Source organism: Pecten maximus, chromosome 11 (genome assembly GCF_902652985.1).
Source record: "Pecten maximus chromosome 11, xPecMax1.1, whole genome shotgun sequence".
Taxonomy (NCBI): Eukaryota; Metazoa; Mollusca; class Bivalvia; order Pectinida; family Pectinidae; genus Pecten; species Pecten maximus.
Window position 1 is genome coordinate 24,237,200 of NC_047025.1, and position 23,218 is coordinate 24,260,417.

Here is a 23,218-nt window from a genome sequence, read left to right on the forward strand (position 1 = left end):
TGTCTAGTTAACGTATGTAATTTTACAGATGTATCTTGATCAACACAAAGTATGTCTTATAATTCACAAGAGAAAAAGAACAATTTAATATCCTTTTCCTGTTTTTGGTGTTGTAAATGTGTGTTGAGGTTATTAGAATATTCCTTGCGTTTGGCTCCGATTTACTAATAATCTTTTATAAGAATTAAACTCATTTGATTTTGCATTGATGCATTATTTACATCCATGGTATATCAAGTTTCCAAATCTGTATGATTATATCATGCTCCGAGTTATACATTGCCTTTCAGCTACATACATTTCAACCAATACTTATTCAATTTTGCTTTTTAAAGATAAAATTATTAAAAGACTACCATTCGACAATTGATTTTGTCATATCTTAAACATCTATGATAATCGTTAAGTACCAATTACATATGCAATAAGGTATTCCCGTACAACCAATCAACCGTTACACCAAATATGACACTGTGGAATTTATCAAAGGAAGATAATGCTTGTTTCAGTCAAGGTTATATATTATTGATGTTGTTATCTTCAGTTTACTTTAAAACAGCCCATTAAGTCACACGAGTGCTGTCCTATCCTAACTGATACTGGAAACAGGTTATACTAATGACAAGCCATGTAAGTTATCATTACACACGTTTGGAAGGGTTTCCGACATTCTTTAAAACATAAAGTATAATAATTCTGTAATAATCCTGAAAGATTGCAATTTTTTTCCCACCTGATATAGAAAAATAACTTGTATCTTTGTAAATTTAAGTCATGCGAATATAAATCAGTAATACAACTACATTGTATATACGTCATGATTAACGTGATAAAACAGGAAAATCGCCTTAAGTTTCAAACCACATTTCGAATAAAGGCCCATTTTTCTAAATTCCCTCGATGAATTCTAAACATTCTGTACCGAACATGAGTGACGAGTCTAAGATAAAACAGGTTTATGTTCAAGGTTTATTTTCATGGCTTGGTTAAATGTATATTGATAGTACATTTCTTTTATACAAACCTTCTTAAGTTGATGTCAACTTACATGATCGGTGCTATATTCACATGTAACATCATTAATATATGTATCTATAAAATGAAATTATCCTAATATAAGATGCATTTCTGATAGCATTTAAACTATTAACATTACATCCGTATGATAAATAATCACCGAATACAGATGCCAATATTTGATAGACTTATCAGCTAGTACTTACCGACACCACTCCGTCATACTCTACAAAACACCAGTTCGCTACTTGTCTTGTGGTGATATGATTTGCCACTGAAACATTGTACCTAGAATATCCCTGCTTCAATTACCACAGTCGGCGAATAACAGCACGCGCTATGACAAGTCACTGATCATAACGCTCATACACAGACAAGGTGTAAACCATCGAATAGGTCACGTGACAGCCAGTAGACTGAAAACGATGGAAATGCCAAATTTTGATATTTTAACGTAAAGATAAAGAAAGTACACTGTGTCATATTATGGTCGATATGGCTACATTTCCCACGACGTCTACACTCATCGCAGTAATAAAGTACTGTAAGTTGGGCTGAGCTTAGCGTGATCCTGCAGTTACGAGTTGATGTGACGCCTCGCTAGCAACAACGACTGTAGACAGGTACACAGAAGCCAGTGGCCATTCCAAGACAACGGACAGAAGCTAATTTCTGATTGAACACAGTAATCAATTAAATTACTTACGTTCTACATGCCCGTAGTATCAAGTACAGCGATACATTTCGTCAAATACCTTACTGTTACTCGAACGCAGTCAAATTTCTATTAGGCGTAAACGTAACAAAATGCATGATTTTACTTATCACATCTAGCAGATACCTCGGGTGCAGATTTGTTGTAATCGTTGAAAGATCTTTAATCCGCGGTCATTTCTTAAGAAGAACGTGACACTGTCTGTATTTTACATGTAGATGTTGTGGACGACGCTTACCTTTCCGGAACATCTAGTATAAATATATATCATGTTCATATCTTTCCGTATCGAGTTTGTGTTAGAATAGCATTTTGCGCATCGGATGCTGCCGTTGTATTTCCGTGAGAACAAGACCTAATCCATTATGTTTTTTTTTTTTATCTATTTTAACGAAAATCTATAATACGACAAGCTTCACCTACCAGGGGATCATCTCTATGTAGAATGACACCGATTTAATTGCTAATTCATAGCTTTTCATTTTGAGAATTAGAACATCAGTTAGACATTGCTGTGTTTTAAGCTCTGCTTGTGGACTTAAAGTCCACGAAGTTTTCTGTTACCGGCAGGCTGATCTTAAATTTGTTTTCACTGCAGTATTGGTTTAGAATATATTTCATGTCATTCCCTACATTTCCGATGCCTAAAAATTATAAAATCAATTTACTATTTAGGTTTATGCATTTTTTCTGCTAAATATATCTTAACTCTAGACAAGGCTTATTTGGATTCCCTTACTTCTTTTCTTAATTTATTCTTTTTGATCCCTAGGCTACTGACGAGTTCGAAAAGGACGAAACAGCTGTATGATGTCCCTTACATCACTGACGAGTCCTAGAAGGACGAAAGAGCTGTATAATATCCCTGTCACCACTATCGAGACCTAGAATGACAAATGTATGATGCCCCTAACGTCACTGACGAGATGTAAAATGACGAAACAGCTTTATGGTGTCCCTATCATCACTGCATGACGCGTTCAAGAAGGACGAAACAGCTGCTTAATGTCTCTAACATCACAGACGAGTCTTACAAGGACACAAAACGCTGTATGATATCCCTATCATCCCTGACGAGTCCTAAAGGATGAAAAAATGTATGGTAATGTTTATATTTATAATATGGCAAACACTCAAACTGTCACTAAACCGTATTTCAATGTGCTGCTCATTTGTGTGAAAAAAATACAAACAAGTCTTTCAAATTAACGTACTAGTGCAACACAACCTCCAGGAATATATTCTCAACATCAAGATAGCCTTATTGTTCGTGTCAAAGAGCCCTGAACGCTACCTGTACTGATCCTAGCTGATCCAGGCTAACTGTCGGAGCTGACAGATCCTATTCTAGTGTGTACACTCGCTGTAGTTGAGCAGCCGATGTGCAATTCCTGCCACAGGGAGCCCCACGTTATATCAGCGAACGTCACGCTAACGTCCGCGTGCCACCCAGACGTTACACACTAAATAGTTTTAATATTTGAATTAATCTGAGCACATTTATTGGTATAATAGCTGATGTTTTAATGGATAAATGTTAAGATTTGCATGCAAGTATTTGTTTTACAATATTATTAAATGTATTTACATCTGCATGGCATCGCCACGATATAAACTATATCGAAAAGGCGTATTTAAAGATTGTAAATGAGAGAGCTCACTTTCTTATTGTAGCCATGCTGACGTGCACTATCCAAATGACTGCGCAATTTAATGGATTACCCGGTCGATTATAACTTACTAAATATAGTATTAATTGTACTAGAATATATACACATATATACAGCAGAAAAACAGAGGGAAGATGATGTTAATACAAGCATTGAGCTACCTTGCTAGCTAGGAATATTTGCTGTTTACTTGCAAAGTCTGTAAATGCTCCTTTATTTGCGGTACTAAGATTTTAGCGCATTGATGAATTGGCGCGCTGAAATCATTCGAGTAGAAACAGTATATAAAAAGTGCAAATATCGCAATATATATGATTTAACGTAATGCTTCTTGCGCCAAAAGCGCTAAAATAAGCTCACCGCTAAGATATGTACGTTTACAGTATATCGCCTATAAACGCCAAGGTAGACTCATGCCTATGTGATTCAGTAGCTGCATCACGTTGGTAATTCTATCAAGTTCAAATTTGGTTTACATTGACATTACTGGAATATTTTAATAACCAGTGTATTTTTGTTTTCCTTTCGATGTTAAAACTAACAAAATCAATATAGAAAACACAAAACAATTCACCGCTTCCATTTCAGGTAAACTATGAAATATACCGGAATTCATCATTTTGTATTGATATAAATGAACATAATCGTAATGTCTTTGGTTTTAACATTCTATTATGGCTCATTAATACAAGACCGTTTATAAATGATGTGGAATTATGGAGCGAATTACGGACACTTTCAATGTAAAAGCACACTAAAATGTCGCAACCGGAACAATGTCATAGTATTGACTTGGGTTTGTGTCTGAATGGAACAGAACCTATATCATTCCTCACAGGTAGGAACGCTCAAATAAAGGTTTTAAAGGACAGTTTGAATGGAGACTACCACGGGAGAAATATCGTGTGGATGGAAGAGCGGAACTGATGCCGATTTATATTGCTTTCTCTCTGAAGTATACCGCCGAAGAAACCCAACAGAATACCTAACCTGGTCATATTATATTGACAACTGACGAACCAGTCGTCCTGCTTCCGAAATGCTGAGTGTTCAGCAGGATTAGTAACTACCATTTAGAGATTCTGGTACGTCTCGGCCGGGGGATAGAACCCAACGCCTTCTTCACAGGGACGAACGCTCAACCGGGATTCAAAAGTGAGTGTCTTAGCCACAACCAAAGGAAAAGATAAAATCCCAAATTTAGCCGCCTCTTAGGAGTATGGGACAGCAGGTGCAATTCTTACGCCTTGTCTGAAGGGCAAATTCATAATATGTATCATTCAAATTTCTTGGGTTAAAGAGCTGTACCAACGTTCAAAACCGATGTGTTTTAGAATGCGGTTTCTGTCTTTTGATATACTGCACTTAGATGTTTTTTGTATATAATTTAGGTTGTATATCTTAGTAAAATTTTGATGTTCCTGTTGCAAATTATTACAGATGCTCCCGTATTGCAAAGCTCTTCTGGTGTCAGATTCTAATTAAGAATCATCGATATTTCTGCGCCCTACAATGAAGGAATGATTTATGATATGGTAGTAACTAGACTACGATGCCATTGATATCGATATGGTGTGGCGCCACCTTAGCCTCCCCGAATAGGAGATGACCTGTTTTAGTACAGCACGGCTCCGGGAGTGACTGGGACTCTCCTGATTCAGTCATCACCTACATTTATTTATCGCTGGTCTAGATACCAGCCTATGATATATGGAGTTATTACTATACTAGAAGGGTATAAAACAACCATCTATTGCTCAAAGGAAAAAAACCCAATGTGTTTCACCAAAACAGAATATACAGAATTCCAGTTTTAGCAGATTTGGTTTGAGTTATAGAACCATTAGATCTCAGTGGCTCAGCAATACAGCCGGCAAGGTTATCGTAATAGGAGATGTTGTATGAAATAAACAAACATATTCATTGCTTAATAAAGATACGGTAGTATCTAGTATGAAACGTAGCCACGATTTCAAGCGGTTCATCTACAATGGATGGTCGGGTGGCACTAACGCACTGGCCTTTCACCTAGTCGGCCCTAGGTTCAATTCCTCGATCAACTTGGGTTTTCACCGGACAGTCTGGTTCCCTCCCACACTAAGGCTCCTCGCGCAATAACATCTGGGTCAACAAGATTGATCAATATATGTTGTTTAGATATTGTTGTAAAATAAACACAATATAAATTTTTCCATATATAATAGATATGTACGATAATGTCAATCACATTTTTATCAATATTCGAAATTTGGTAGTTCTATCTATACCAAAGAAAATAATACTATTAGAATGGACTGTTTGGTATCATACATTGTAATAGTTTCCATTGATTTATCGATAAAATAAACAGTTATGAATTATTGAACCATTTCAGTGGTTTATTGATAAAAGCAAAATAATAGAATCAGTATGTAATGTTTTGTATAAAATACTTTATTCTATTTGTAATACCGTAATTGTTTTGATTTTTACACTTATGGTCCCTTACATTACTAGAACGGACGAAATAGCTGTGGAGTGCATGCTGATACTTGTTACTCACCATATACCCCTATTGTTTCACTCAATATATACATGTATAAATGTTCTATTCTCATATATATCTATTGTACAATCCAAGGACATTATCAAAACCATGGTATTCGATTTCATTTGCAGATGAAGTAGTATTTTTTAATGGATGCCTGGACGCTGAAGACAGTCTCGTATTTCATTTTGTGGGGAATACCTTTTAATCATTCACACATTTTTATATTTATAGGTAGACTGGATTGGGTTTGTAAAGCGATCGAATATATACACTGTATATAGCACATATCATTAGGTTGTATTTTATTTCATGTCAATGACAGAGACAGTGCTAAATCCAGAGGGAATGGATGATGTAGGTGTCGTTAGGTTGATAACCATTTTACATAAGTTTAAAAACGATTAAAATGTTTGATAGCTATGTTTCGCTATGTAATTTTGAGTAGTATCATCTTAAAACGTTTTACGTTTAATTCAAACTTTTCCAATTATGGGTAACAATTTTGCGAAATTGTGTTCTGTTTACATTTGTATAGAATGGATCCCTGTCTCTAGATTATCAAAATTATACATAAAATTGACCTTTTAATTAAGTCTCTAGGATATATGTGATTATAGACGCACCCTCGGAAAACGGTTTATCGAGTTAATCCCAACACCGAGGGGAAATGCTTTTCGTTGTTAACTGATAAGGCATGAAACAACTGTATACATATTTGTTCATGCATTTCTAATGTACTACTATCATTCTTATTTTCAGACACTGACACACATATTTGCCTCCTATTTTGAGCCTACTCATACAGTGTTTTCTCCAGGTGCTTGCGGATCAGTACTTTAGCACATAAAAGACAGCTCACTTAAGAAACTCAAATCTGAAAGAGAAAATATATTCCATACGTTCTCACCATCTCATAAATCGACATGAGCATAATGTATGTGACCTTTGAATTTTTCAGAAACAGCAATTGCATTGTCACTATTTTTAAACAGTGAATGTTTATTAAGTCGTGATGGCACGCGATTATTTTCGTAATAACATTGTCTTCAGTGCTTAGATTGGAATAACAGTCCACGCCCTGTGGGCTGATAGCTGCCACGTAGATGATATATGTCCAATGTGAATTACAAGAAATGTCGCACGAGGTGCATGGCATTTGCTTATATGTCATGAACTCACTAATATGAACGTGATGATAATTCCCTTGTGTAAACCTCCAACGCACTGATGAACATATTTCCCTTCCTGGAAACCCTCTTGGACCAATTACAGTGGCATATTAACACTTCTGTCTGATCTAGCAAACGCAAAATAGAAATGTTCTCTCACGCAGACTATCAAATTTTTGCTATCTACTGATGCACATTTTTTTTTAAAAAGTGCTTATATATATATATTTTAAGACAACGCTGATATGTATATATATATATATATATAAATGAAAATTTCCACACGACCAATTTATATATTTATTGAGAAAATGGCATAATTTACGTCACCGGTGTCTTTGACGAAATATAAAACACTTACTCCTCCAGAACACATGGTCTGATTATCATTGTAATTGATACAGGTTCCCCGTTAATCTATACTTTGTTCAAATGTTGTCTCCATTTCATCGTTTTCGAGTTAAAGCCATTATTTCGCTTCGTTATTATTTTTGTGTATTTGGCACATCAATTTATTGTTTTATCGATTCCATATTCAGATTCTGGGAATTATACAAAAAATCATTAGATATCGAGGCTTCTCAACAAATCGAGTGTTAGATACAGTAGAACTAAAACGAATTATACTGTACAATACAGCTGCTTCGTCTTTCTAGGACTCTTTACCAGAGCTGCTTTGGGACTAAAATGTTAATATCTAGTAGTCGAATTAGGTTCGATTTCAATAAGAACGCCATGTACATGTGTATATTCCGAAACGTGTCACAATTGACTTAAATCAAAATGGAACAATCAGATTACGATTATAACCTCGCGGACTAAAAATTCCACCAGCAGTGTCTACCACCTGCAATCTCAAAGGATTGTACAAGACACTAAAATATATTGTCATGTTTAAAACCAAAGTTCGATACAGTAGAGCCACCAAAAATAATTAAAACTGCATCATATAGCTATTTCGTCCTTCTAGGGCTTGTCATTGACGCTAAGGACATAATGCATAAAACGAAGAGATTATCAACACAGTCTAATGAGTACAAGTGAATAACGGAATCTTCGTATAAAGAGGAATATACTGATTAGACGAATCCCTGACTGGTTGTCGTCACAGTTCATTTATAGTTTAATACATTTATGGTTTATTACAAAGATACCCCAATCCATAGGAATGCAATTTCATCTTGAAATACGTTCACTCAGCATCGATGACTCCATTTTAAAATATCTAAATTAGAAAACACGTAACGCTGACGTGTGAAATGCGGCAGAGATAATTTAATTAGCTTTCAATTGTTTAAATCACATAAAGGATGCCGCCATATTTTTTTGATAATTTAATGAAATGAACTACAGATCTGTTTGAAATTTCCTTTGGTCTCAGATCATACGCATATAAAATGCAACGCAGACAGAATAAAAAGACAGAGAATTATACGGTTGTTTTATTGTCAGTGTTAACGTATCACCAAGGGAACTGTTTTGCAGCGAAAGCTGCTATCGCTGATATTAGGATAATATCACTCTCAAAGCCACTTTTTCCAATCCTGGAAAATAGGAAACTATCCAATTTGAAGGTATTTTATCGCACATTCTTCGATCGTTTACGTAGCGGTGAATATTATATAACTAAAGTCCCGTTATAGACTTGTTATATATATTCAGTGGATCGTCTAAAAGACATGTAAAGGTTATTTCAGAAAATATGAAAGCTATAATTTTTTCTTCAAAATGAAAATTACAATCCGAGATAAAACGTTAATTAAATAATATGTGATAAGAAAAGTAGAAAAGTAAATGTATTTTGATTCTGAAAGAAAGAGAAATGATTTTTACTGTAGAACCGAGTAGAAAGTATACCTTCTCAGTCATACATTCCTCGGATAGTGTTTTCACGACTAGCAGATGGAAAAAAATCCACGCTGAAACAGTGACATGTGCCATACTTTCCCTTTTTGTTTTCAAAGTATCTATTAATTTTTAAAAAGGTCATCATATCCTCGGCAAAATTTGCTTATCGTGAAAATATAAAAATCTAAAGTATCCACAAAAAAGTCCAATATTTACGAGAAAGAAAGCACACAAACATTCAAGTGACTTACAGTAAGCACAGCAGACGATTTGTTACTCTACCACACGACAAAAGTGATGTGGTTACCAACTATAGATCGATGTAACAAGGTCAAAAATTCCGCCAGTCACTACCATTTACACCAAAACACTGAGCTACGAAAACCTTCATACTTTCTAAAGTGAATGGTGTCCTTAAGGAATTCATATATTTCTTTCCTGCCAACACATCAATAGATCGATGATAACGACCTCGAATGTACACCAGTGAGGATAGGGGAAATAGAGTAGTTTTACCAAGGACGTATATCCACTTTATATCCTTGTCGATTTTACAAGTTTTAACGTGGTTCTCGTGACAGTTGAAGAATTGTTACAAACTTGTGATGGTAACAGGCTCTACATAAACACTCTCAGCTGGTTCACGTAAAGTATTTAACGTATAAGAACATTTAATCAATACAGAATCCTTAATAATGTTACATTTAAGCATCAAATTAGTTTCAAGGTAAGGTTAGGGAATAAAAACATTAAAATCTTGAATAATCTAGACTAACAATTACCTTTTATCCTGTTATTACTGAATAAAGAGAGCGTATGGTTGATGTTTAGAAGGAAGTCCGCGATGGTGGGGTGTGGGTATGGAGTTTCAATAGACGATTTGATACTGAATCTTGATGATGAAGGTCCGAATATAGCAGGAGTCCGACATTGTTATTAAATGACCCTTTACCGAACCCTGTATCAATCCGTGTGGTTATCTGGATGGCGGTTGTCTTCGATGAAGAAGACGCTTACCATTCCGAAGCTTCTAGTATTTTTCCTTGTACTTTTTCAGTTTTTTTTTAGTTTAAATTATTGCTCCGTATGTCGGTATGCTTTCTTGTTTTCTTTTTTCTAAAAACAATGTATAAACATAATAGTAATGGTTTGTTTACTGTTATCAGTACCAAATGGTCATCTTTGAATGTATGCATGTACTAAATACACACATTTTAGATCTTCTATATTACAGTTACAGGTAAACTATCGTAAAAAGCTGAAACCTTTGTATCAACTTAATCATATTATTGTTTATAAAAAAAAATTTGTATATTGTAAGCTGACGTCTACCTTACATAATTGTACTAGTATATTTTCTCAATCCATTTGGAAAAAGGCATTCTGATACCATTTGCTTCTAATCTCGTCTTGGCCGTCTCTAGGGATGAGTGCTGAATTGTAGCACAGCCATTCATGACTGACTGCTGTATTGTCTAACACTGACTAAAACCCTGTCTGCCTTGTTATGGTAAAACCAAGCAGTGCTGTTGCCGCGTCTATAAGAGTCATAAAACACTTGATGGACACCCAATAGTTATATTACATTTAAAACGTGCACCTGATCAATGCTAGCCTTCACACAAGTGTGTGTGTTCGACTATAAAATGTATTGAAAGAGCTTCATAGTTTTTATCTTTTCGGTTAAATAAGTAGTGATCTCGACATTTATTTGCTTTACGTGTTTTTTAATACAACATATAATATTTGATATTGATCAAACAATTTTGTTTATTTTATCTGATAAATACATTTCAGAACTACATTGTGTGTTTATTATATGCTAGTGCTTTGCTGTTTGTATCTCAATTCCTAAATCTCACTTTGAAGACATGGAAAAATACTTGACTAAAATCCACATAGTGGGCGTCGTCAAGGTAAAAGAAGACATGTTGAGACCTATTCACTCATTTATTTAAGAGCGTGGATGTAATTTGTTTTTGTTCAGTTTGTGTCGTTTCTCAGTGTAACACAGTTAATATTCCTCTGCATAAAGGTCACCTGCCTATAACGTGACTGATCTCTATCCCTTGAGTGACCTTTATAGAGAATTTTACTATAATTGGGATCCTTATTAAGTGGTTATACTTTATACCATTTGAATATTAAAATTTCGCACGCACATTTGAGCTATTTTTGATTTGCACAATTTTTGAATTTATTGTACTGATACTATTTTCGCTTTTAGAATATGCTACTATGATCCAGATTACAAAATGTTTGTGGAATGTTTTGAAAATAAAGCGATAGGTAAACACGACCAGCTCGCAATTAAGTAAAAGTCATTACCTTTCTTAATGTATGTATTGTATTCTTAGTAAAATCATGATATATATTGCATATAGAATACATGGTTAGTGTCTTAAAATATCAGCTATATTCTGGCGAGGGTAAAGAAAGACAAAAGCGTTGGCGAGCGACTTTTGTCTTTCTTTACCCTCGCCAGAATATAGCTGATATTTTAAGATACTAACCATGTAATATATTCATCCTGCAACAGTCATCAAAAAGTTTTTTTTAAGTGAAACGGTATCAACAATGTTCCTGATATGTTCGCTTTTTAAACATTATTTCACTTGGAATTAGGTCAGTCGAATATATGTCGCAACAGCAGCAGCAGATGTCCTTTTGACTTTAGGGAGACATATTATTATCTATGTTTAATAGCTTTGATGTACTTCAGGTGTTGATATTCTAATTAGGGTTCCTGAGGTTTTAATGGGGGCTCTAACTCTGTGTTGAAACATTTAAATGCACTCTTTGTTGAATCATTTTGTTCAACTTGGCATTTAATGCCTTGGAAATTTTGTCCCAATCTTATAAAATAGAATATAATTTCATTGCAGTATGCTTCAGCATCTCTCATATCGTTGAGGGTCTAGCTAGCGTTAACAGCATCTCTCATATCGTTGAGGGTTTAGCTAGTCATTGTTTATGCGATTCCTCATTCAGTATCTCCAGATTCGGCTATAGAGTGTAGCAGCTGCTTTGGAAGCATCCAGGGTCTTGTTAAGTTTATATACTATTAGTGTGTAGGGTTTTTGTATTGAGTGAGTAGTCCCTGGTATGCCAAACGATATATAGCTTGTATTTATAACTGTATTGCAATAAACAGGTAAACTGTTCTCATGTGTTTCGTTGTATCTAAACAAAAATATGTGATAGGTGTATTCCGACAATGAGAATGTCAGTTATAGGATAAAACCATTTATTTAGGCATACACTGTCACATAGACCTTCACAAACTGTTAGTCAGATAGACCTTCAAAAACGCTTACCCTAGATGTTGATATGACGTTAAACAAAATAGGTAATCTGTACCAAGTAATGCATGAATACGTTATTTAGATAATCTAAATATCATTAATACTTTTCTATTGTGTTGCATTCTTTCTGTGATTAGGCGATTAATGTCTTTTTCCTTTTAAATATAAACAATTATTTAGGTCCATTAAACTTTTCCGAAGTTTCCCTTTTGGATTTCAACACTTTTTTGCCCATTCCATAATTGAAGAATCCCAAAAAGGAAACAACAACTATGATCAGTTCCATATTCATAATTTGATCTATATTGTATATGCTTCATTTGTAATGCGCTATTCACCCGAGTATCATTTGAACATTTGTTACGCCATCAAGTCTAGGCCTTTAGTACTATTAAGTCAGGCTTGTTAGTAAGCTTCCAATACAATGGATACTCCCTATCATTCTAGATCTGACTCAGGTCTCGGATGCAATTATCAAATCTCAAGAGTCTACTACGACCATTTTAAGACAGCTTCGAATATAGTTTTCATGCAAGTAAAAATGACAATGTACAATATGTTTGCTCAGATGTCACTGCTCAGTAGAATTTGGTTAAGATTAGATGTATCCATTTATTGCACGATGACCTATTTATTTCATGGAGGTCACACACATTTCGCACTCACTCATATCAAGAAACATAGCATCTATTGTCACGCATAGTGTCGGCTTAATGTAGATTGATTCATAGAGCTTATATTTAACCTCTACCAAACCATTCTATAATATAGCATAATTGTTTTACACCTTAGATTTTAAAGACAGGATTGAAATTACCAATCAGATTGAAACACATTGCCGACCATCTACTATAAGACAAGGAACACTACTTCATTCTGTATATTAGTCTGGATGTGTGACTTCTGATATCAAACAGAAACATATCAAATTCACTTTAAATGAGAGGTGTATGCACGATTGCATCATTAATGGTTTGATAGATAAAATCAGTTGTCAGTGGGCTAGTATTCTTTATCTTTAAATTTATCTCTTTTTTACTTATTTTGAAATTGTGTGTTTACTTCAAATGTCCATTACTCTTACTGCATGCGTCTGCATAGAAGTGTAAGAACGTCGATTAAAATATATTGATTGGCAAATGCGTCTCTTTTAGATAGTTATAGGGACCTATATTGATTTGAATCTTTATTGTGATCCTTGTTGAATATATCATGCCAAATGTCACTCAGTCAAAGGGAAACAATCGTATCACATTGTTTATGGCAGAGGCAATTACGTTCACGTTGGAAGGGAGATACTGTCACAATCAAACCTAGCTCGGTGGTATTTTTAGATTTGAGTTAAACTTAACGATAATTATTTTCTTTCACATAAGATATCAAACGGGTAATATATTCTCATAAATTGTAGTTTATCAATAATCTTTTCAATGTATGAGTAGTTATCTCTCAACGTTATATACAAACACTAAGACATAATAATGATAATAATAAAGAAAAAACACTGACGGTACTTTGCCACATTATTTTATTATTTTAGACTGGGAATAAATAATGATTGTGGATTTCATATTGGAAAAGATTTATGTCATAACGTCAGAAAAGGCTCCAAAATCAACCTCCCCATCGAGTTTTATTGGCTGCAACTGTATAAGCTCCGATATCAGTGAGAATATCTTCAGGTCTGCGGGACTTCCACAACTCGGAGGAAGTCGACCTAACTGGGGCAGTGTACACCGAATGGCGGCGGTGTTTATTCTGTATAAGAAATAAATAAAAACAACATTTTACTCGTTATATATGTGTCATATATCTATGAATAATCAATACAAGAATTCCACGGAAGTGGAGGTGTCGCCTGTGTATGCGAATAATTAAAGGGCCATAACTCTTTAAAACTAGGACTTGAATAAAAAAAAACAATAACAAACTTGTCCACAGTATTATGGTAACAAACATTCTATTTTCGCAAAAAAAAATTAAAGGGCTATAACTCTTTTAAAAAGGTCCGAATAAATTTGGTTAACGAACTTGTCCACAGTATTATGGTAACGAACCTATCCATTCAGTTTCAAATTAATCCAGTAATAATTATTCAAGTTATTGAGTGGAAACCATTTTCGCAAAAAATTAAGGGCCATAACTCTTTTAAAATGGTGCGAATAAATTTGGTTAACGAACTTGTCCACAGTATTATGGTAACGAACCTTCCCATGAAGTTTCAAATTAATCCTGTAATAATTATTCAAGTTATTGAGTGGAAACCATTTTCGCAAAAAATTAAAGGGCTATAACTCTTTTAAAAAGGTGCGAATAATTTTGGTTATCGAACTTGTCCGAGCTATCATGGTAATGAACCTTCCCATGAAGTTTCGAATTAATCCGTTCTAAACTACTAAAATTATCGCACGAAAACCATTTTCCGGACGACGCCGACGCCGACACCGACACCGACGCCGCCGAAAAGTAATACCTATATGTCTCCTTTTTCAAAGGCGACACAAAAATGGGATATTATCAAGCATATTTCATGTGTGTACGATCAAAATAAAATTATTAAATACAAATAATTACCCAAGCTAAACGCTTTAGAATCAAATTAAGTTAATTAGTTAAACATTGTTATTGGTAGGAATGTTTCCTCCTATTTTTTTACAGATTTGTACAGCCAAGGGAAGGAATGAGTACAAATCAGCACAAACTTATTTTGCCGAACATTGAACGCACAGTTGATGACATCCGTGAGTGATGTAAAGAGATATTCCTTTTACATTTCACGAGATGATCCTATAGTTACTAGGGTACCCTGGATAGGAATATCCACGTACAATTTTACCGGTGTGAGATTTTCTTATCTCAACAAAGACAGAAATTAGAGATTATAATAATAGAGTGAAGATGTAAACACTGTATTGTCTGTGGGATTTATTTGTGTTTACTTGTGTTAAAATAAGTTACCTTGTTTTCTCTGCGATATCTATTTCCAATGTTAATTCTGGGTACAAAGGACCATCGCCGTTGAACATGGCATCAACCTCGCACGTAGTATATATCTCTTGGTAGACTAAATGGCAATCGACAGATTTGTTCACCCTCACAAAGGAACTAAGAGCTGAAAAAAATGGCATTTTAATTAAACAGTATTCCATTCGATAGTTTCAAAACGTATATGATGACAACCATTTTCATTGGGGTTGAAAAACAAGATTAAACCAATATTAATTTTCTCTCCTTAAAATTAAACGTGAATATGAGTTCAGAACAGATTGAATAATTGGTGCACTTAAATTATATTCAACAGCTATTCGATACAAAATCAATGAAATGTAGGGCTAGTAGAAAGCTTCCTGCTTGATATCTACCTGAAAAAACGTATACCATAGTAATGACGAGCATGCCCAAAAATTACCGGTATGTAAACAAGAGGCCCATGGGTCTTAACGGTTACCTGAGTTATGATATATTTTAGCATATTTGGACCCTGTGACCTTGAATGAAGGTCAGGGTCATCCATTTTAACAAACTTGGTAGCCCTTCATCCCAGCATGCTACTGACCTCATATTGGGTCTCTGGGCTTTATGGTTATTAGGAAAAAGTTGTTTAAAGATTTTAGCATATTTGACCCCTGTGACCTTGAATGAAGGTCAATGTCACCCATTTGAACAAACTTTGTAGCCCTTCATCCCAGCATGCTACACACCAAATATCAGGTCTCTGGGCCTGTTGGTTATTTAGAAGAAGTTGAAAATATAAATTGTTTACGACGCACGACGGACGACGGACGACGGACGACTTCGTCTCAGGTAACCTAACAAAACCGGCGACACATATATACCAAAAAAAAACCTGTCTGTAATGAGCATCTGTTTTTGTTGCTTATGTAACACAATGGCTTAAATACAATTTATTTTGTTCCTTTGTGTAGCTTTAATAGAGAAAGATATACATATGCCTGTTTCGTGTTAAACTGGCATATGTATATATCTGTCTGTTGTATGTACCTCGAGGTAGTCACAAATTAATACGACAGGACAATCATTTTAACCCCAAATGGTTATGGTTGACTAGGTGTTTAACCCAAAACCATGAAGTGCTAGTTACATGTTGTAATGTATAACACATGTAATGTACATGATATGTTCTGGCGATGCTCCTCCTGACTAGTGGATTAAACAAAACGACTCCAAGTTTTAAAAATAAAGACAAGGCAAACAAAAACAAAAAACAAACACGAATAAATTGTATATCATTAACTGACTGACAGAGAAAATGAAAATATAAAATGCTTGCAATGTGAAATAACTACTAATTACAAAGGACCCATTAGTTATATAACTGTCTTTCATGTCAGTTTCGAGAGGTATAATGGCAACACTCATTGTATATAATGATTGTACAAATGATAGTCATTACACCCTGATTAAATCCTGTGTCCATTAGAAAATGTCACATCAATAGGGTACAGTATATAATCATGATTTAATATGATAATATATATTTTGAGTCTAAATTACTATCGTATACTATGTAAACGTACTGTCTATCATTATAACATTGGCTTCAATAAAACCGTGTGTTGCCCAATACAAAATTGTGTAGGCAATTTTGATTTTGTTACATCCTTGTCTGGCCACTATAAAAAATAGTTTCTTGCACGTGCAAGATATTATATCGTGTGCGTACAACTTAGTATCTTGTGCGTACAACATATTATTTTGTACGTATAAATTATGATCTTCTGCGTACAACATAGTATCGTTCACGTACAAGATGAATAGTTTTTATGGCAAGTGCATATCCCGAAGAAGAAGGGAATGTTCTGTTAAGTATTTTCGGTGTTACTGGGTTTAAATGAGTGAAATTCGACGTTTATATTGTTCAAAACATATAACATGAAAACCTATGGTGGCTGATTTCGGCAATGTCGCACTGTCGATGAGCGACACTATACCAAGTACCAAGCGACAGTGCGCCAGGTGCAGAACGACAATGAGCTATATGAAGAGCGCCAGTTAACCAGAGCCCCACTCGATTTGCACTCTTTTCCTTCTGGAATATATCTTCCGGTCACTCGATTTGTAGCTCTTCTGCTTCTGGAAGATCTTCTACCTCTTCCGTCTCGAAGCTGGAAGATTTATTTTCCAAGATGGCAGCGACCATGTTTTAAGTGTGTGAGTGATGAGTTTCACTAGAGAAGGATATATGACACATACACGCATGTTTTGTGTGTCATAGTGTTTGAGAAAACTTAAAAAACTAGTTTATTTTGGGTTATATTCTCCCGGTTTACTCGATTTACATATAACGGAATGCGATCTTCTTAGATGGCTTCTCTTCTGAGAAGAGTGTAAATCAAGTGGGGCTCTGGCGAAAAAAGTAGCCCACCAATGCGACAGGGCGACAGTTGTTTTTATGTTGCACTGTCACGTAAATTTGTCGCATGGCACGTTCATTTTGTCGGGAGATAAAATATCACTCGGTCGCTCTTCGCTTTGCGCTGGCGCCGATGCAACACTGCGACATGGCCGAAATCAACCACCGTACTAGAAAGCATTTATTCACATAAAAAGTGTTAAGTTGATGAAACGAAAATAAAATAGATCCACGCGGAGATTCTGAAAGGAATCAATATAGGACCAGGATCTCCAAAGGTGTAGGCGCAGTCTGCTCCAACACATCGCATCTACGGCACCACAAACATGTATCGCACCATATGACAATGTTTATATCATATAGTGATAAAACAAATTATAGTCTCCCAATAATATTTTGATGATAAGGATATGAATCAGATATCAACACATACCATTCCTTGCAGATGCGGTCAAATTTCCATTGTCATCACAAACAGCGCCACTTGGTTGAATCAAATTCCTGATCTTTTCTGGATGGGGACAGACGCCCTCAGCCTGTCGTAACAGCCACGCCAGCGTTAGGACTTTTTGTCTGTGACAAGAAAACAAATACTGCGTTAATAACATCGGTGATGGGAGCTTCACACTCAAGTATACAGTATAAAGCCGTTATGATATATTTCCTGTTTAACTGACCGATGTTTAACACTTATTCTGTGCTTTTTAATAGTTTATCAACGAGTCATGATATTGATTATGATGACCGTCCACGTGTATGTATTTTGTTTGGTTTGTTAGTGTTTTGTGACGTTTTGATAAAACAGAAGGTCTGTAAGCTTCAAAAGTTTATTTCACGATATGTTGCCACTCTAGTAACACACATAGCTCACGTGTTGTTACAATGTTGTGAAAATGTCATGATGTTTACGCACATTATATGCTGTAATTTATTTTCTCGGTGGTGACACATACCATCTCTGTCAGTCGTAGACTAGGAGAAAATTACATTTTTGAAATAGATTAATTCGTACCCAAACAAATTCATTTTACATGTTTTCTTTCGTATTTGGCAACTTCCTTACATCAGCTATGGTCTTTTAAGGACGTGATGAGTGTGTATGTGTATTAAGGAGTCTGTGGCGTATTGTCTAGTTGTGATAGCACAGAACCTATTCTGATTTTATAGTGCTACCTCACTGATTGTATGGTGCTACCTCACTGATTTTATGGTGCTACCTCTGCCGAAGGCCGCCAACAGGACCCAACCCCTGGACACATTTTACTGAAAACATGCAAACCGGTCGTCCGCTCCCTGAATGCTACACGTTATGCATTGAGTCAGATCTTGATATGCACACAGTTGTTAAAAATTCCTTCATATATATGTTGAATGACGCGTATATAGTTTCTAACTGTTAATTCACTCGGTTATGAAAAATTGCAGTTAATTTTCTGTAATATTAGTTAAATTTCTTGTTACTTTTGACCTTACGGCTATTCATTCAGCACAATAATATCAGGACGTATACAGAACATGTATAGAGGGCTAGATGTGCATTATTTTATACAATTGATGATATATTACATCTTACATTTTAATACTTACTTCACATATATATTCACACAGTTCTTTAGTATTTTCTAATACATCGTATTGATAATTAAACACCACTACTTGCTCCTGACCATAACCCATATCAAAGCTATCGATGATGACATAAAAAGGGTTATATGAGCTATGTGATCACAAAAACCATCAATAATGTTAGCTAATACAGTTAAATTGACATATCATACTCCTTTATAAAAGTCTACATATCATTCTACCAACACATGCCTTTTTGAAGATTGTTAAATCTTTTCCAAGCATATTCATCACCATTAATACAGACATACCTGTATGACACGCTAGAATATAAGACTTTATCAGTCGCTGTGTCACAGATAGAGATTCTAACACTCGGGTACATATAATATTGAATTATTTAAATACGTTGATTCATTTTATTTGAAATCAGCCTAAAGCTTTATTCATATGACATTTATAAATGGGCTTGAATAATTGAATAATGCAAGACTGCCAGTTTTTGATGTTGTATAGCTCGAACAGAACGCTTGCAACCGTATTGTCAATGCGTTTTGTCATTAAAGCAACAATGAACTGTGCAATTAAGAGATTTCGACCCACGCGTTATTCTTATACTAACCCCCTGACAAACCTCCCAAATAGTAATCACATAACACTAACTGCCATTGTCTTATCTGTACTGCCCAACATTTGGCATCATTCTCTCCGACAATGATGTACATATCAACCCATCGACACATATACCCAATAGAGAAAATCAACCTACCGACACATATCTCTCCAACAGAGAGAACAAACCTACCGACACATATCTCTCTAACAAAGAGAACTAACTTACCGACACAAATCTCTCCAACAGAGAGAATCAACCTACCGACACATATATCTCCAACAGAGAGAATCAACCTACCGACACATATCTCTCCAACGGAGAGAACAACCTACCGACACATATCTCTCCAAGAAAGAGAACAACCTACCGACACATATCTCTCCAACAGAGAGAATCAACCTACCGACACATATCTCTCCAACAGAGAGAATCAACCTACCGACACATATCTCTCCAACAGAGAGAACAACCTACCGACACATATCTCTCCAACAAAGAGAACAACCTACCGACACATATCTCTCCAACAGAGAGAATCAACCTACCGACACATATCTCTCCAACAGAGAGAATCAACCTACCGACACATATATCTCTAACAAGGAGAACAACCTACCGACACATATCTCTCTAACAAAGAGAACAACCTACCAACACATATCTCTCCAACAGAGAGAATCAACCTACCGACACATATCTCTCCAACAAAGAGAACCAACCTACCGACACATATCTCTCTAACAGAGAGAATCAACCTACCGACACATATATCTCCAACAAAGAGAACAACCTACCGACACATATCTCTCTAACAAAGAGAACAACCTACCGACACATCTCTCTCTAACAAAGAGAACAACCCACCGACACATATCTCTCCGACAGTGAAAACTAACCCACCGACACACAGGTTGGTCCAAACAAACCTACCGACACACGGGTCTTCGACAGGAAAAGAAACGCCAACCTACCGACAAGTGTTCTCTAATGGAAAACTACATACCCGCCTAGTGACAAATGACAGAAAACAATCCACCGACCTAGGGACAATTATCTCTTCGACACAAAAGTAAATACTATCCTAATTGCGCATGTCATCCCGACAACTACCGATAAATGTATATCCGGAAGAACAGCGGACACCAATCCACGGACAGATGTCTCTCGGACAGACGAAAAATGCATACTTACCCACCGACACAGTTTTCCGACGGAAAAAAGTACTGTATACCAAAATACATACAAATGTCTCTCTGACAGAAAAAAGAGCAACCAACATTTTGACACATGCATCTCCGACAGAAAAATAAACACCTATCGAAACAAATGCAAAAGACCAACCAACCAGAATAGAAGACCAAAACCTATTAAAGGCCTTGAGAATGCGTTCAAGTTACCAGTACATAGACATATCACTGACTCTCTGAGACAAACTTTTAGAAACATAATTCATTTGTTTACACAATTTCATCAAGCTTTAACAATATGTCTTTGAGTTGAACAAGTTGTATACAACCTACCGACACATATTTCCCAACAGGAAAAGCAGGTCGTCTTTGTTAAGATTGTCGTTGATATCGATATTTAACAGCCTCATGAACTCGACGAATGGTTGGTTCTCAACATCCTGTTCGTTCAGGTTATAAATCAGATTTAGGCTGGTGGTGTCATCACAGTATCCCCTCCGGAGAGGAGTAGAGGTGGCTATACCTGCAGAATATGTGTAACAGGCCATGATTACTTAATGATCGTATGCTCAACGGAAGGAGCTTACAGAGAAGGTTAGTATTAACCAGTGTCACATACATAGTGTGTCATGCTGCTTATTCACCCTTTGTTTTTGCAAATCCACTCATATGATTCAGGGAATATAATCACGGTGTAAATGGAAATTTGAATAATATATCATACATTCTGAATACGCAATACATATTTTTGACAAAAGTACGAAATTATAAAGATGGAAATAACTTTATATATACTTGAATTAATATGGAAGTGCATGCAAAAGGTCAAACAGGAAGGCGAATAAACATTGGAAATGAAGAATTGTCAATTATTTTTAGAAGAATTTGTTATCAAATCATATTTCAACAACATTACTATAGGCATTTTAGATTATAAAAAGACTATACAAAAATATATGTATATGAATATACAAAAATAAATAACATAAATTGTCAGTTTTGTAACGAGAAATTCAAATCTAATCAAACCTACCTATCAAAGCCGTTAAAATCAGAATCATGTTGGTACTCGACTGTCGTCTGGTTTACTGTCGTTTGCCGGGATGATGTATCTCACGTGCAGTTACGTCGTGGCTAATATAACACAGTATCACGTTTCTAGCCAATGAACATCGCCGGGACAAATATAAAATCTGTCGTCCCAGCAGCCAAACGTAATGAGAAGCTGATTGAGGATAATTCGTTTTTGATTGATGCAATAAATTAGCTTTTGACAGATAAAATAATGTTTGATTGCTAAACTTACATTTTCGATAATAACTTCGTTTGTTTATACAGATATTCTAAATCCTAACTTTATCGTCTTTACTTGAAATAATATTTTGATATTTCAAAAAATGCAGATATTCAACATTTTTTGTACATGTGTATGCATATATAATATCAATTGAATGAAATAAAAAAAAATATTGTATACAATAAAGATCGAGGACAAAAATACATTATGTGCATCCACAAAATACACAGTAATTACAACAGTTAGGCAAATTGTTAGACGGTTACTGGTATAAACCTAATGGGTTTTTCATAAATGCAAATAATAGTTTGGGATGAGTCAGTACGATGGCATTTAGATAGTACGAGTTAACATAAGAAATTTAGGACCAGGTCGTGCAAAGCAATTTTTAATAGAGAGAACAATATTTTATTGATAATTCTTATTTTTGTAAGTTATGAAATAAATCTGTATAATTCCAATCATGATAGTTCCGTATGAGAGTTTCTGAACCTAATATAAATGTTTAAGTGACATTCTAAAGTCGTATCTATCTGGTTTGGTATGGCTTTTTGTTAGTCAACACCAAATCAACAATTAGTGAAGTGTCGCCTCATCGTGTACGCCAAGTGGATGTATATGTTGAATTGTTGGCTGCTATAGAAATACATATATAATATTTCTTTTCTTAATATATTATTTGCGTCTGTAAAGCGCTAATCTAAATCTTAAAATGGTTACAATCGCATTTAAGTATCGTAAAATTTACAGTTTACGAATATATTAATGCTTGGTATATTCGCTGACAGAGTTTCTGACCTAAAATGCCATTCGGTATACCTAGCCTTCCCTCTCATTGTTTTATTAAGCAATCGCCTTCCAGTCTTATACAAAGAAGTAACACAGTAAAAGTCTATGAATATACGAAGTCAATCATTGTACGTG

The 23,218-nt window shown here is 35.2% G+C and overlaps 2 protein-coding genes across 2 annotated transcripts in view; both read right to left on the reverse strand.

Moving 5' to 3' along the window:
* LOC117337331 (phosphoethanolamine N-methyltransferase-like) overlaps nt 1-1,487 on the reverse strand; it is a 28,812-nt gene extending 27,325 nt beyond the window's left edge. The window contains exon 1 of the mRNA XM_033898254.1: nt 1,224-1,487. The gene's annotated coding sequence lies outside the window, so the exon portion shown is untranslated. The remainder of the gene's footprint in view (nt 1-1,223) is intronic.
* A 12,277-nt stretch (nt 1,488-13,764) lies between these two features.
* LOC117337945 lies at nt 13,765-22,304 on the reverse strand. Its single transcript, XM_033899103.1, has 5 exons — nt 22,031-22,304; nt 21,331-21,520; nt 18,062-18,201; nt 15,213-15,366; nt 13,765-14,012 (listed from the first exon to the last, which is right to left on the reverse strand). The coding sequence occupies exons 1-5, from the start codon at nt 22,056-22,058 to the stop codon at nt 13,838-13,840; spliced, it is 687 nt and encodes a 228-aa protein (XP_033754994.1). The 5' UTR covers nt 22,059-22,304; the 3' UTR covers nt 13,765-13,837.
* Nucleotides 22,305-23,218: the final 914 nt, after the last annotated feature.